General features: G+C 41.4%; 1 protein-coding gene across 1 annotated transcript in view; it reads right to left on the reverse strand.

Moving 5' to 3' along the window:
• Window positions 1-17,369, reverse strand: part of ZNF827 (zinc finger protein 827) — a 130,760-nt gene that overhangs the window by 82,126 nt on the left and 31,265 nt on the right. The window contains exon 4 of the mRNA XM_045017998.1: window positions 16,102-16,274. Within this exon, the coding sequence (XP_044873933.1) occupies window positions 16,102-16,274 (173 nt within the window). The remainder of the gene's footprint in view (window positions 1-16,101; window positions 16,275-17,369) is intronic.

Genomic DNA, 17,369 nt, shown 5'->3' on the forward strand with positions numbered 1-17,369 from the left:
CAGACTCTAGCAGCCATGCTATTCTAGCCCTAGGTATTCCTTTTACAAATACTGCTAAAGATGTAAATGTGTTCCATTCTATTTGGTGATTATATAATCTGGACAAAATGGCACTCAACTGAGATCAAAACACTCATTTTCACTTGTGACCCAAACAGGATTTGAACTCAGGCCTGCAGAGATGTAAGGTTAGCGAAGCAATCAAATCTTGCATGCCATTTAGCCCTTCTGCATTCAGTGAAAGTACATTTCATTGATGCTGCTAAGATTTATACTGCAGCAGCACCCAAATGCCCCAAACGGGATCAGGCCTCATTGTGTATGTGCTGTACAAACACTCAGTACGAGATAATCCTTGCTGCACCGAGTTTACAGAATGACATTCTCAATGTGATAGAAATGTGTTATTTACAGCCAAAAATAATTTTAAGATGTTAAAAGTTGCAGCTAACAAAACGAAGATATTAAGAGCTAATGCTGAAACCCAGTCCTTGTAGCACCCAAAGTGGGTTTTAAAACAACCCCTGCTTACAGCAGAACATTTGTATAATATATCATAAATAATAAGAATTTGTAATGAAAACATCAACAAAATCAGTTATCTGTACTACTGTGATACAGAAGTGACTTTTTTCTTTTTCAGGAGGCACTGAGATGTACTAACAGTTGCAAGCTCCTTCAGTATGGCAACTTTATCTCCTACACCCACTACATTCCCATGTGCCTGGCTGAATCTTTAGGATCCCCACCAATCAATGTCTCCCTGCGCCCACATTTAACCACTTCTGCCAGAGGATCCATGTCATAAATATGCCTCCTTTTGAAGGCTGTCAAAGTCACTGCTGCTGTCAGGTGGCAAAGTTTGTGTGGAAGCCCAGTTTCTTCTCCCAGAGGCTCAGAATGCCACCTCTGCAGTTTCCAGAGTTCAGAGAGAGGTGATGGGTCTGTCCGTTTTGGATTTCACGGATTTCTCTTGTGACAGGTCACAACAGCAACATCACCAAGCTGACCATGACTTGCTTTATTTTGAAACAAAATGCATGTTAGGTTACAATTTTGCAGATTATACAAGAAATAAAAAAGGAAAAATTCTTGCTCACTGGACCCAAATTCAGGGATTCCTGTTTAAACCATAGGAAATGGATGAAACAAGTTTCCAGAGCAGTGACTAGCACGCCTATAGTAGTATTTTAAAAATTCCAATACATTAATTGGTTTGAAAAATATAAATACTGATAAAAACAGAAAATGATAATTTTCATTTAAAGGGATTTTAACTATCATTCACTTCCTGGTCCTGGACTGCAGAAAAGAACTTAGTTATTGATATATTGGATGGTCCATCTACAGTTGTCCAGTCTCCTCTCTCTGATAATGACTACTTCCAGATGTTTCACAAGGAGAAACAATAAACCCTGGAGTGGATAGCTATAATATAACCTGCCTATAGGGCAAGTTTCTTCCTAAATCCTATTCAGCTTATACCTTGGAGCAGGGGTAGGCAACCCATGGCATGTGTGCCAAAGGCGGCACACAAGCTGATTTTCAGTGGCACTCACACTGCCCGGGTCCTGGCCACCGGTCTGGGGGGCTCTGCACTTTAATTTAATTTTAAATGAAGCTTCTTAAACATTTTTTAAATCTTATTTACTTTACATACAACAATAGTTTAGTTATATATTATAGACGTATAGAAAGAGACATTCTAAAAACATTAAAATGTGTTACTGGCACGCGAAACCTTAAATTAGAGTGAATAAATGAAGACTCGGCCTAGCGCTTCTGAAAGGTTACCAACCCCTGCCTTGGAGCATGAGGACCTTATTTTATCCTATTTAATATAATGGTGGATGTTCTCCTGGTCTGTATAATTGTCTAAACTTTGTTTTAATGCTGCAGTATTCTTGATCTGAAATGAGATCCTGTGACAATGGGTTATAAAGGCTCAGGCCCTGATCCTGAAGTGACTTTTTCATCAATTAACCTGAAGCATGCTAGTAGTCCCATTGACTTCAATGGATCTACTCACTTAAACTTTAGCTTGTGCATGTTTGCAGAATTGGTCCCAATTAGGTGGGGATTAAAATATTTCCTTTTCATTCCCATTTCCTTTTGTTTCTAGCAGCTGAATTCAGTGTCCTCTTGTTCTCATATTACAAGAAAGAATAAAAAGAAGTTCGATTTATCTTCTCCATCACATTCATTACTTCAGTCTTGTCACCTCCTCTCTAATCTAAGCAATTAAATTCTTTTCAGTTCCTTTCTTCATAAGAAGTTCTTACCATGCTGCTAATCATTTTGTTGCCTGTTTTTGAACCTCTTGTATCTGTAATATAGCTTTTTGATTGAGCAGAACTGAATACAGAATTACAGGTGAGAGCATGCCATCTATTTATATGGTGGCATTATAGTATTTTCAGTATTATTGCTGTCCCAGTCTACATACATTCAAACATTTTGTTTGCTCTTTTAACCACTACTGCACAATGAGAAGATGTTTTCATTCAGCTGTCTACAGTGATACTCAGGTATTTTTCCTCAATGAGCATGACTAGTTTAAACTGTTCCTTCTAATAAGCATGCCCTTGCATTTATCAACAATAATTTCATTTGCCATTGTGCTGACTAATCACTTAGCTTTTTTAGGCCTTCTGAAGATCTTCTCAATTCCTCCTAGTCTTGACTCTCCTAAGTAATGTTGCATCATCTGCAATTTTGCCAGTTCACTATTCACTCCTTTTTCTAGACCATTACTAAATAGATCAAACAATACTAGTCCTAGTATAGAGAAATCTGCAGTTAACCTCTTGTCATACTTCACAGATTAATATATTCCTAACTGTTGTTTTACTGTCTCTTAACCAATTTCTAATCTGTGATAGTACTTTACCCCTCACTCCACAACTACTTACTTTTCTTGACAGCCTCTTGGTGAGGGACTTTGCCAAAGGCTTTTTTAAAGGCCAAATTAATTATCTCAACTGAATCTCCGTTATCCATTATGTTGATGACACACTCAAAGTTTCCCAGTATATAAGAATATGATTTTCCTTTACAGAAGCCATGTACCCCTATCATATCATGTTATTCAAGGTGTTCTATTCTATTTTTGTCATTTTAACCAGTTTCCCTTGTATTGGTCTGTCACTTACAGGATCAACCCCTCGTGTCTTTTTTAAAGACAGGTTCAAGATTTGCAATCTTCCAGTCTACTGGCTGATTTTAATAAGTGACATTTTTCTCAGCAGCTTGGTCACTTTATTTTTAAATTCCTTCAGGGCTTTTGGGTGTACATCACCTGGTGCAGGTCACTCATTGTTCTATACATTTACCTACTTGTTCCCGAACTACTTTTTTTGGCACCTCAGCCTCTGACAGTGTCTCACCTTTATTACTTGTAAAGAGTAGCTCTGAAGCATCTTCCCCATGTGATGAATTCTGATGCAAAGACAACCTTTAGTTTCTGTGAAACATCATTATCCTCCTTAATTGTTCCCTTAACTCCTTGGCAGTCAAGTGGACCCACCAATTCTCTCGTAAACGTCCTGAGCAGTGGTTTCCCCAGGAATTGAAATTAGGGGGGGTGTTGGAATTTACAGGGGGGGTGTCAGAACCAATGAGATATATAAAAGAGATATGAATAAAGTAAATGTTTTGTTAGGATAATGCAAATTTAACATAAGAATAATGCAAGTTACACCAAAACACATAACAGGTCTAGATTTCTAAAAAAATATACATTTAAAAAAAAAGTATTTAAATTGACTTGAAAAGTAAGCCATCATGGGGTAAGAGGAAAGTCCTCTCATGGATCAGTAACTGGTTAAAAGATGGGAAACAAAGGGTAGGAATAAATTATCAGTTTTCAGAATGGAGAGAGATAAATAGTGGTATCCCTGAGGGGTCAGTACTGGGACCAGCGGTGTTCAACATATTCATAAATGATCTGGAAAAATGGGTAAACAGTGAGGTGGCAAAATTTGCAGATGATACAAAACTATTTAAGATAGTTAAGTCCCAGGCAGACTGCGAAGAATTACAAAGAAATCTCATAAAACTGGGTGACTAGGCAACAAAAATGGCAGATGAAATTTAATGTTGATAAATGCAAAGTAATGTACATTGGAAAACAATCTCAACTATGCTTACAAAATGAAGGAGTCTGAATTAGCTGTTAACACTCAAGAAAGATCTTGCAGTCACTGTGGATAGTTCTCTGAAAACATCCACTCACTGTGCAGCAGCAGTCAGTGATTCCCAACATTCTGTTTGCTTTTTTAAAAAAGAACAGGAGCACTTGTGGCACCTTAGAGACTAACAAATTTATTTGAGCATAAGCTTTCGTGGGCTACAGTCCACTTCATCGGATGTAGCCCACGAAAACTTATGTTCTTTTTGCAATACAGACTAACACGGCTGCTACTCTGAAATCTTTGCTTTTTTAAGAAAGGGATAGATAAGAAGACAGAAAATATCATGTTGCCTCTATATAAATCCATGGCACATGTACACCTTGAATACTGTGTGCAGCTCTGGTTACCCCATCCCAAAAAAGACATACTGGAAATGCAAAAGGTACAGAGATGGGCAACTAAAATGATTAGGGGTATGAAACAGGAGAAGAAATTAAAATGACTGGGAATTTTCAGCTTAGAAAAGAGACGACTAAGGGAGGATATGCTAGAGGTCTATAAAATCTTGACTGGTGTGAAGAAAGTGAATAAAGTAAATGTTTTGTTAGGATAATGCAAATTTAACATAAGGAAAATGCAAGTTACACCAAAACACATAACAGATCTAGATTTCTAAAAATATATATATAATTTTAAAAAAATGTATTTAATTTAAATTGACTTTTGAAAAGTAAGTCATCATGGGGTAAGAGGGAAGGTCCTCTCATGGATCAGTAACTGGTTAAAAGATGGGAAACAAAGGGTAGGAATAAATTATCAGTTTTCAGAATGGAGAGAGATAAATAGTGGTATCCTTGAGGGGTCAGTACTGGGACCAGTCCTATTCAACATATTCATCTGGAAAAATGGGTAAACAGTGAGGAGGCAAAATTTGCAGATGATACAAAACTATTCAAGATAGTTAAGTCCCAGGCAGACTGCGAAGAGCTACAAAGGGATCTCACAAAGGGTAGGTCTAGACTTACCCGCCGGGTCGACGCATAGAGTTTGACTTCTCGGAGTTTGAACTATCGCGTCTAATCTAGACGCGATAGTTCGAACTCCGAACGCACTCCCGTCGACTCCGGAACTCCACCACCGCGAACGGCGGTGGAGGAGTCGACGGGGGAGCCACGGACTTCGATCCCGCGGCGTCTGGACGGGTGAGTAGTTCGAACTAAGGTAGTTCGAGTTCAGCTACGCTATTTGCGTAGCTGAACTTGCGTACCTTAGTTCGACCCCCCCCCCCCCCCAGTGTAGACCAGGCCAAAACTGGGTGACTGGGCAACAAAATGGCAAATTAAATTCAGTGTTGATAAATGCAAAGTAATGCACATTGGAAAACAATCTCAACTATACATACAAAATGATGGCATCTGAATTAGCTGTTAACACTCAAGGAAGAGATCTTGGAGTCATTGTGGATAGATCTCTGAAAACATCCACTCCATGTGCAGCAACAGTCACAAAAGCAAACAATGTTGGGAATCATTAAGAAAGGGATAGATAATAAGACAGAAAATATCATATTGCCTCTATATAAATCCATGGTACGTGCACACCTTGAATACTGTCTGCAGATCTGGTCACCCATCCTAAAAAATATATATTGGAATTGGAAAAGGTACAGAGATGGGCAACTAAAATGATGAGGGGTATGAAACAGGAGGAGAGATTAAAGTGACTGAGAATTTTCAGCTTAGAAAAGAGACGACTAAGCGCGGATATGATAGAGGTCTATAAAATCTTGACTGGTGCGAAGAAAGTGAATAAGGAAATTTTATTTAATCCTTCCCATAACACAAGAACTAGCAGTCATCCAATAAAATTAATAGGCAGCAGGTTTTAAAAAAACAAAAGGAAGTATTTCTTCGCACAATATAAAGTCAACCCAGGGAACTCTTTGCCAGGGGATGCTGTGAAGACCAAAACTATAACAGGATTTTAAAAAGAACTAGATAAATTCCTGGAGACCAGGTCCATCTGTGGCTATTAGCCAGGATGAGAGGGATGCAACACCATGCTCTGAGTGTCCCTAGCCTGTTTGCCAGAAGCTGGGAATGGGCAACAGGGGATGGATCACTTGATGACTCCCTGTTCTGTTCATTCCCTCTGAAGCACCTGGCCTTGACCACTGTTGTAAGACAGGGTACTGGGCTATATGGACCATTGGTCTGACCCAGTATGACCATTCTTATGTAAAAATTAATTATAATAAAAATGTTTAGTACTGAAACTCCCCAACATAATGACCTCCCAAGCTAGCAACAATGTGAGATAACAACCTTGGCAAATACTGCATTTTAAAAACCTTGGCCTACTGGGAAACATATTTATATAAGTTTCCATTCCCAGTCACAAATCTAGCATCCTGGAGCAAAGTGACTAAAATATAGTCCAACAAACAAATGTTTATTTAACGTGCCCCTCACTTTTCCCTCCACCGCACTCCACTCACCGGTGTTGTCCTTGGTCAGTGGAGACTCAGAGTTCAGAGGTGCTTTCACGTGAGTACACCTTCCAGGTGGGGGACAAAAAGGCACAGTTTGCTCTGGCCACGGCTGTTCATTGTGCCACCGTTCACTCCACCACTCTGTTGCCAATGACCCTGCACAGTCACCTTCTGCTGTCACCTACCACTGTGACCTCTGCAAGTTGGTCTCTTGAGGTTCCACCCAGCTCTCAGTGATTTCAGCTGAGCTCTCAGTGCGGGAACCTCACTGCTAGTGCAGTCTGGGCTGTCTCTTACACAAAAACACTGTCCCCACAGGAACACTGTCCCCACAACAGGACTAAGCACTTAGACCTGATTGTCAGTGATTTCAGCTGCAGTAGCAGCAAAGAATCCTGTGGCACCTTATAGACTAACAGACATTTTGCAGCATGAGCTTTCGTGGGTGAATACCCACTTCTTCGGATGCAAGCGGTCACTTAACAGAACAAAAGACTATCTATGGAGCCTAATCAGCTCTGTCTTTAAACAGTGGAGAGGGACAGGTCCCCACCCTCTCTCTTGATGCCTTCAGATCATCACAGGCTAAGTACAGTTCTACTGCCCTTTACTCATACAATAAGAACAACATTTCATCCCCCCTTTCCCCCCACATTCAAGTGGTTTGTAACCCAACCCCAGCCAAAATCTATCACTTGGACAACACAGCTCTGTTTGCTGGATACCTAGGTAGATTAGGTGTGAATGTAAATATAATCTGGCCCTGAAGCCTTAGCCCCCAGCTCATCACTAGCTGTCAGGGAGAACTCATTTAGACTTTGCTTCCAAATCATCATTTGAAATTATTAAGTTGGCCAACATCACCGAAATGAATGCACTGACATCATAAAAAACAGCTGTATAAGGAAGCAAGGAAGCTAGTCTATGTTCATACTTTTCAAATCTATTATACTTTTTCAGATACACATATTTTATCATATACTGTATAAGCTTTTAAAGTGTGTATTAATGTTTCAGTTTAAATTCAGATTTCCAAACAGTCACTAAATTGGTATGTAACTAGCTCACAAAACTGGGGGGGGGGGGGTGTTGGGAAAATTCGGGGGGGGGTACACCCCCCCCGGGGGGTGTAGGGAAATCACTGGTCCTGAGTCTAATACACTTAGAATTTAAAGAGTAAATAAACAAAAAACATTTTTATTTCTGAGCTACTTACTATCTGACAATTTAGCTACCATAGTTTATGCTCTTTACTTACTATTGGTTTTGTTTGGGATGGATATCCATTTTCTGGAGGATATAATTGGCTAAAACACCTTCTTGAACCTTGCAGTTTAACCGTATTTCTCCTCTGCCCCGCTTTGCCTTTCTGTTTCCATTTCTGTTTAGTGATATGCATGCTTTTGAGGCCTTGTTAGGATATGCTTGAGAAGTCACTATGATAAGACCAAAAATTATAATTTTCTCTTTTCATTTAGGGCATTTTTCCTTTCTTAAAACAAAAACAACTGTCCTTTCTCAAGTTTAGTATTACCCTGTGTGATGGGGTGGACTAGGCCCAAAGGCCCCCTGGTGGAGGCCTCATGGCTCTGCCACACCCATCCCAGGAATGGAGCAGTGGAGAGGTCCTCCACCAGGCTAGAGTGGCTGCAGGGGAAGCAGCCAATCAAGGCCCAGGAGGACCATATAAAAGGAACTGCAGAACATAGCAGAAGTTAGCAGTGGCTTGGAGCTGGAGAAGAAAGGACTGTGTGCTTGGCTGGAAAAGCAGCATGATCATGGACAGCTAAGTGGGGACAGGGACAAACTCCTGGCTGGCTGCCAAGACTGAGCTAAAGGCAGCTTGCTAACAGGGACCAGGGGAGCAATGAAGGAGCACCTGGCTGGCTGCGGAGACTGAGTAGGGACTGAGCTTGGGGAGGGCTGCAGGAAGGTAGTGCCTCCAGGGAGGAAGCCCTGGGGATATGGCCACATACCAGGGCCGGAACTGGTTTAAAGACTGTGATCACACCCAATCAGAGGGGACACTCACGAGAAGTGGATGCCAACCCTATTACACCTTAGACTCATAGACTTTAAAGTCGGAAGGGACCATTATGATCTTCTAGTCTGACCTCCTGCTCAACGCAGGCCACAGCATCTCACCACCCACTCCTGTAACAAACCCCTGACCTATGTCTGAGCTATTAAAGTCCTCAACTTGTGGTTAAAGACTTCAAGGTGCAGAGAATCCTCCAGCAAGTGACCCGTGACCCACGCTGCAGAGGAAGGTGAAAAATCCCGAGGGTCTCTGTCAATCTGCCTGAAAATTCCTTCTGGACCCCAAATATGGTGATCAGTTAAACCCCGAGCATGTGGGCAAGACTCACCAGCCAGAAACCCAGGAAATAATTCTCTGTAGTAACTCAGATTCCACCCTACCTAGTGTCCCATCACAGGCCATTGGGCATATTTACTGCTAATAGTCAAAGATAAATTAATTGCCAAAATTAGGCTATCCCATCATACCATCCCTTCCATAAACTTATCAAGCTTATTCTTAAAGCCAGATATGTCTTTTGCCTCCACTGCTCCTCTTGGAAGGCTGTTCCAGAACTTCACTCCTCTGATGGTTAGAAACCTTCGTCTAATTGCAAGTCTAAACTTCCTGATGCTAGTTTTGGTATGATCCCTCCCCTAAGGATGTTGAACTTACTTACACTCTTAATTAGTCTAAATAATACAGAGGGGTTGAACTGCTAAATTGAGAATAGCCTCTCCCGATATGTGCTCTAGGACTAGCTGTTCCAGGAAAACAATAATTTGAAGTGTCAAATTTCTTCTTTTTATCTTGTCCTAATGTGAAAATTGACCAGTTTATATACAGATCTTTGAAGTCACCCATTATTATTATAATAGACTTAGCTGCTGCTTTGCTATTCCTCAATGTTGTGCATTCAGCATCCGTTTTCTAATAAGCCATATGCTTATTCTTAAATCCTTATGCAGATACCCCATTGCTCTTCTGGAATATAATTTTGTGATCTTAACCATCCCCTTTGCAAATAGTGTTGGAAGTGGAGCAGGAAGCTGCGTCCTAGCATGTGCATGCTCCATAGATACAGAGTGGTTGGAAGCTGGGTGCCTGAAGCCTGAAGCAGTGTTCTGAGGTGAATGTCATCCATACCTACCTACCGGGGGAAATTGAAAAAAATTGAGATTTTATTCCCAAATTATCACTCTCCCTTATGTTATTTTTTGCCATTTCAAAATAAGTACATAACAATCTTTTTTGAATTAGGAAAATAAATTCCAGTTGTATATTAAACCCAGACAGGGAAGGGCTCACAAACTGTCGTCTTTGTTGCCTTTTTTTTTTTCCTTCGGAAATCCTCTTTGTTCCATCTTTTTGCCAGTCAACATCACTTTCCACAGGTGTAGCACCAGTTTAAATCATGTTGAAGTACCAGAAATGAGTCCTGAGTTCCTGGGAGCAGACCAGATAGGCCTTCCAATCATAAGGACTGAAACTTTGGGTTATGAATGATTTTTGTCTCATCCCAGGTGAATAAAAACTAATTTTAGTGTACATTTCTGTACTGAATATATTTTAAGTTTTTCTATGGGTATAATTATGGAATCCAAATGTCATACAACTATTAAACATAAAAATGTGCGTGCCCTAAATGACAATATTCTCACAGCCTCCCTCATTTATGAAAGGCACCTGTGGGTATTTTTCCTTCCTGCCTTTCACTTCCTTGCCTCCAGTTGCAAGTTGGTGGTGGAAAGGGGTCCTTGGATAAAACTTTATCAAAAAGGTAGGTATAAAGCTGAACACGGTCAGGGTTAGAATCAGTCCAGTACCCTGTAGTTACATGTTCTGTAGCTGGAGTCAAGACAACAGAAGTGCTCTGCTCCTTGCAATGTTGTATTCTAGTCCAAACTCATTGGCGTGACAGTTAACATGAAGCTATCAAAACTGATTTTCTAAGAAATGAACAGGCAAAAAAGATGCCCTAAGCAAATACCTACAAGTCACTAATAAAAATCAAAACTCAGATTCCCGAATTATAATAGAAAGGTGCACAACATCTAGAATTCTAGAGGAGGGTAAAGGTACTGTGACTCAAGGCTGTGCTGCCGTAAGAAACAAAATTAAGAAAAGGCTCCTAGATTTTGATGACAGTGGGTGAAGACTGCAATAGATTAATGCTTTGAACAATCCTGTCTGCCATCCTGCTCTACTGAACATAAAACATGACACAAATCTCTCAACACACTTATACAAAAAAAGGGTTGGATTTTGATGGAATCCTGTCTGAGCAGATGGTGCAAATTGACAAACAAATCCATTCCATTACAGACTTCATTTCTGAGTCATTCTTTTGTTCTACAAAAAGAATAGGAGTACTTGTGGCACCTTAGAGACTAACAAATTTGTTGTAGCATAAGCTTTCGTGGGCTACAGCTAGAAACCATAGGCCCTGGAGATGGCATACAATCTCGGCTGCAGCCAGGGATTTAGCCTGAATTTATAGTAGACTCAGTGGGTGTGGCTAGGGCAACAGTTTGTGTAGGATAAAGAGGAGACACTCCTATCTGCCAGAGTAAGATAAAGTAGTTTCAGAGGAATGATAGGACACTGAAAGGCTGTGAAATCTCCAGCAAGAGAAAGTATACTGTGCCTCTGATTAACAGCTTTAGGTTTTGTTTTACCCTATTCTATTTAATTTTTCTTTTGGTTTTGTTTCTAGTTTTTTGTTCGTATTTTATGTTTGTGTACTTTTGTTTTTGGAAACACTTTTTTTTTTAAAATAGAGAGGGTTAAGGAAACATTTTATATTGTGGTAAAATAAACCTGTGCCTCTTTTGTCATCAGCTTACCCCATCACCAAAGAAAACTCATGTCATTCTGGCAGGGTGCCAGTGACTTTATCAAACATATATTCTCTATCCCCCTCACCAACCACACATACATTTTGGATTCATCTTGATTTTGTCCTCCCTGATGCACCACATTGTTACCAGGGGCCTACTCAAAAGAGAATATATATAAATATATCTCAAGCCCCAATGTCACTATACTATCAACAGAAAATATTTTCCAAACTCTTATACTGTAATTCTGATCATTTGAATGTACCCGTAAACCAGAGACTGCCAAAGTGAGCATGTGAGACCAAATGTGGCCCATACAATCCTTGTATGCCCTTTTCTCTAATAGGGTGGTGTGACCAGTGAAGGCCACAGTTCCCACTATGTAATGGTCCATTTTGACCTGTGACATCACACTGTGTTGAGTGCTGACATTTGCAGTCTGCAGGCCTCACCTCTATATCATGGATAAGGGGGCTGTAATTTGCTCCAGTTTATTTTACTTGCTGATTCATTTATAAAATCTCATCTCTTACAATTGACTCGGGGTGTATGAACATTGTTGTTTTTTTAAACCCCACCGAGTTAATCAATATTAATCCCTAGTAGATGCACTTCATCCTACAAACCAGGAGTAAACTTAACACAATGTCCCTATAATCACCCACTTAAAGAGAAAACCAATGGGCTTTTACTTCATATTGATATGCAGACTCTGTTAGAACAAAGGAGGAATGAATGACAGAGTTGAGGGCCCTCCACTCAGAACACTCTGTCACCAACCTGCAGAGGTTTAAATCTGGGAACACTTTGTTCAAGTACATGTCAGTTGATCTCACACATTATGGTGAAATGGGGGGAAAATACAGGCTTACAAGTTATCTGAGCCATAAAGGGTTTTAAAGATCACTATCAACACTTTGAATCACATCTGGACACATAACGGCCTCACACACACACATGAGCAGAAGGGGTGTCGGAGTGAGACCTTGTGGGACTATCCATGAGACCAGCCTCAGGGCAGATTAGTGGCTACTCAACACCACCCTCTAGTGCAGGGGTGGGCAAACTTTTTGGCTTGAGGGCCATATCTGGGTGAGGAAATTGCATGCAGGGCCATGAATGTAGGGCTGGGGCAGGGGGTTGGGGTGCAGGAGGGACTGCGGGGCGTGAGAGGGGGTGTGATAAGCAGGAAGTGGCTCAGGGCAAGGGGTTGAAGTGCAGGAGGGGTGTAGAGTGTGGCAGGGGGCTCGGGTGCAGGAGGGGGTGCAGCGTGTGGGAGGGGCTCAGGGCAAGGGTTCAGGGTGTGGGCTCCAGCCCAGCGCTGCTTACCTTGAGCAGCTCCAGGGTGGCAGCGAGGCTAAGGCAGGCTCCCTGCCTGCTCTGGGTCTGCACCGCTCCCGGAAGCGGCCAGCACCACGTCCCTGCGGCCCCTGGGGGAGGTGGGGCAGAGGGCTCCGTGCGCTGCCCTCGCCTATGGGTACCTTCCCCCGAAGCTCCCATTGGCCACAGTTCCCTGTTCCCAGCCAATGGGAGCTACGGGGGAGGTACCCGCAGGTGAGGACACAGAGGGCACAGAGCCCTCTGACCCTGCCCCCCTGCAGGGACGTGGTGCTGGCTGCTTCTGGGAGCGGCGCGGGGCCAGGGCAGGCAGGGAGCCTGCCTTAGCCCTGCAGCGCCATGGGGGTGGCAATCCCACAGGCCATAGTTTGCCCACCCCTGCTCTACTGTCATTATGAACTAAAGTAATTTTATATCTAAGTGGCCCTTGGTTTGGCAGCATGGACGCTTCTCACATGTAAACATATTAGAGAAAGCAATGATGTAACCAAGTCTTCTTCAAAATGTTGCTAGCGCTGGAGAAGAGTGTGTGCATATCGTGGTGGTGACAGGGTTTATCATATTTATAAAAATTCTAATTCAGGGTTTATTTTTTATTTTATTCCTAACCCACCACACAGAAATATAAATACTTGTCTCAATGGTTATGATCAAGAATTTAAATATACTCCTTGCATTCATAAGTCCTTTACTGTACTGCTTATCGATTTGTTCTGAAAGCATTTTAAGACAATATAACCTGTATGAACCCTGCAACTCTCAGTTGTGATACTGTCACAAGCTGGGGTCTGTATCATAAAGGTGCACACAGCTAGGATCAGTTGTAATTTCTATCACAGTTTTGCTCTTATGGATTTATAAAAACATTGTTTTAACTGATATTGGGATAAAACTGGCATACTAGTCAACGTAATTGCAATTTTTCTGCTCATGAATAGCTTGATTTGGTTAAACACTGGTTTTCAATATATAGTAGAACAACTACAAATAATTTTTGGTGCTGTCAGATTTCTTTTGAGGACTCTGCTTTACCTAATTAATTCCTTGGTATTTTTTGTTACTTTGAAAATTGTTGTTGAAGACAAATTTTGAAAAATGTCTACTGGACAGTTTAATGTTTTTATCTGTGTTACAGAGAAGTTTCCAGAAAATCATCACCACATTACTGCATAGAATACTATATGATCTGTATATTTGTCTGATTGTTGTAAGGGACTTTACTGTATGAAGACAGAGATAATTCAAGGAGAGGCTGATACCCTGTAGGTAGGAAAGAGTAGCATGGCTTCAAATAGCCATCCAGCAACCAACAATTAAGAGACAGTGCAAGAACCATTCATTCACTTTGATGTCCTGCCTCTGACCCTCTGCTAAACTCGCCAGAAGAGCTTGTCAAGACAGGGGACCCATCTGGTAAACAAAGGAGAACCCAAAGGCCCCAGAAACTGAAACAGGACTTCTCAGAGGGATTAAAAGTGACTCTCTCTAGAGAAGGGAGAATTGTTCACAGGAGACCGTAAAGAAAGGCCTGCCTAGAGTTTTTAAGAAGGGATGACAAGCCTCTAGGTAAGACAGATCTGCATATAGGCTGTTTATTGCTTAACCCCAACTTTTTTTTCTTACGCTATGCTTTGTTTCTACGCTTAAGATTAAACAATATTTTTGTTTGAGAAGGCCTGTCTGGTCACTGACTCCCAAAGAACTACAGGTACTGAATCCAGTCAGACCTGCCAGGTAAGCACAATTGATACATGGGGTACTGTAGCCCAGGACTCTGTCTAGGAGTGGGAGAATTGCTTGGTTCCACCTCAGGAGAGGTAGAGGCACAAGGTCGGAGACCTGAGGTGGTGCACTCAGAGACTGGAGAGGGAAGAGAGGTGCAGCTAGCCCTGTAACCATGACAAGTGTAAATCAAGATGACTCCACTTAAGTAAATAGTTGTTCTGGTGTAAGTGAGATTAGAATCTGGCCCAGTGTTCTAAAACGTTTTAACGTAACAAATGCTGTAACATATCATGCCTAAAAGCCCAATATTTCCCTGTGTACTTTAAACATATTTATCTGTGTTAATAACTATAAACAAATAATTCAGACAAACAAAAAATTGTATTGCTACTATAACAGGTCAAATATGCCAGTGAAGGAAACTTAGCAGTTCTGTTCAGTAACTTTATATAGAGACAGGGCCGGTGCAACCATTTAGGTGACCTAGGGCGCTAAGATTTGGGGGGCAGCATTTTCTTTGGCAGCGACCGCGGTGGCCGGATCTTCCGCTGCCCCGGTCGCCGCCGGCATTTAGGCGGAGGGAGCTGGAGCAGTGGAGCGCGGGGAGGGCCGCCTACAGCAAGTAAGGGGGGGGGGGCGGCATGCAGGGGAACTCCCCACCCCAGCTCACCCCTGCCCCGCCTCCTCCCCAAGCATGCTGTGGCTGCTTTACTTCTCCCACCTCCCAGGCTTGCGGCACCTAAGCTGATTGGCACCACAAGACTGGGAGGCGGGAGAAGTGAAGCGGCAATAGCGTGCTCAGGGTGGAGGCGGAGCAGGGGGGTGCCTCAGGGCGGAGGGTGAGTAGCTGCCGCAGGGGGAGCGCCTCAGGGCGGATGGGGGGGACGAGGGAGGACGCGAGGTGGAAGTTTCCCCTAGGGCGCAAAACATCCTTGCACCAGCCTTGTATAGAGACCGGATGAGCCAAAGCCCATCTTCACTTCACCGGTGTCCATGCATTGAAGCACACATTATGGTACACAAGAACCATCACACCATATTCTTTAACCCCTGCAGCACTTTACTGCCTTTCCATTAAGTTTCTTTGTTGAATTTGTTCATTTTTGCCAGTTTAACATGGATATTTAACCTTCAGGTAGGTTAGGCTTGAAATATAAGTTGTGTATAATAAATAAAACCTAAAGTTAATAAAAACATTCTTTACAAAAGCATATTACAGTGAAAACAGTTATTGTTTTGGTTTTGAACAGTCCCCTGAAATGCCTGCAAATCAAACTTTACAGCATTGTAGTGCCCATAAAGGAGAGTCAGAAGGTGAAACTGACTAGACTATTTTCATTGCCCTAATTATACCAAATCCAAAAGGCAAACAAATTGAAATTTTAAAATCTAAAACTTTTTGTGCTTTAATTTTTAATAACACGTTATTAGTAGCACAGGTACGGAAATTAATTTTTTTTTAAAAAATATGTGATTTTTAACCAGATAGTTTCTTTTCTATATACTTTTGCTCACTGAGCCAGTCTCTTCATTGTCAGTAAGCACTGCCCTTACCTTCATGTGTGATTTGAGATTGTCCTTGCGTGCACAGCGAAATGGACAGAGTGGGCACTGATGACTTTTTAAACCTGTATGAATCACCATGTGTCGTTTCCAGTAACTCTTCCTCTTTATAACCAACCCACAGATTGGACACTGAAAAGGTTTTCCTCCTTCTTCTTCTGAGGCTTAGTGGAGGGAGAAAAGAAAAAGAAAAGGTTCTTTACAGCCACTGGTAGAATACTTTCCCCACATAAACATACCCAAATATCATTTTACAACTTTAGATTTTCATCTGCAAAGACAGACACAGTACTGGTTAAACACCAACACCCACCAAAGGTTTCAATTCCTCTTCTTCCATATTCAGACTTCCCTAATCTAGTTATGCTCCCTCTTGACAGCTGTAATTTAAGATTCATTTATCAAGTTAAAGTATCAAAAACTCATTGGATAGTCAGTAGGCGATGCTACTCTTCCACACCTGGCCCTGTACTTCTCACAAACATCATTCGGTAGCTAAATTTCCTATCCACTATCAACTTGATCAGGGGAAAAATGCTTAACTCTTGATTTTAAAAGTGATGAATTCCAGTATCTGATAGATAATGAAAAAAGAAGATATTAAATACAGAATTCTTCATACTTCTTAACCAAAAACCATACTGGCATCATAAACCTGACATACTCAAGGCCAGAACTGAGTGATTTCAGAATCCCTGCTGTTGAACTTGTTTACTTATGGCTCAAGCAGATGCTGCTGCCACTTCAGTCATCAGGTGGTCTTAGGGTCATGGGATTTTTTTCTTCTTCTATCCTGTGTCTCTGGTTGCCAGTGCATTAAACCTACTGCCTTTTTCTAGACATTTGGACACTATTTTGCACAGTATCGTCCATTGTAAGAGGGAATGGCAACCAAGGCTCAGGAAAGATGTTTGTATTTGTCAAGCAAATATAATTTATATACTAAATATGGAATAATCACCAGGCTAAGGGGAAGGGAGATTCTTTGTTGTTGACATGACACAATGAAACATTCTGACATCTCACTACAAATGCCTCTGCCCATTACAAGGAAGTTTGTAGTGTTGTCATTGAATTAGAAGATAATTTTTGTGATTGCTAAAAGGCAGTTTGATTATTTCTGAAAATCCAGAAGTTAGTAGTGTCTATTCTGCTATTTGGAATTATTTCCAGACTATTTCAGGTCATTAGCTAATGTATTCATCAGCTATTTTCTACCTGCAAGAATTCATGAAATTTAACATTTCCTGTGATTGGAA

Source organism: Mauremys mutica, chromosome 5 (genome assembly GCF_020497125.1).
Source record: "Mauremys mutica isolate MM-2020 ecotype Southern chromosome 5, ASM2049712v1, whole genome shotgun sequence".
NCBI lineage: Eukaryota > Metazoa > Chordata > Testudines > Geoemydidae > Mauremys > Mauremys mutica.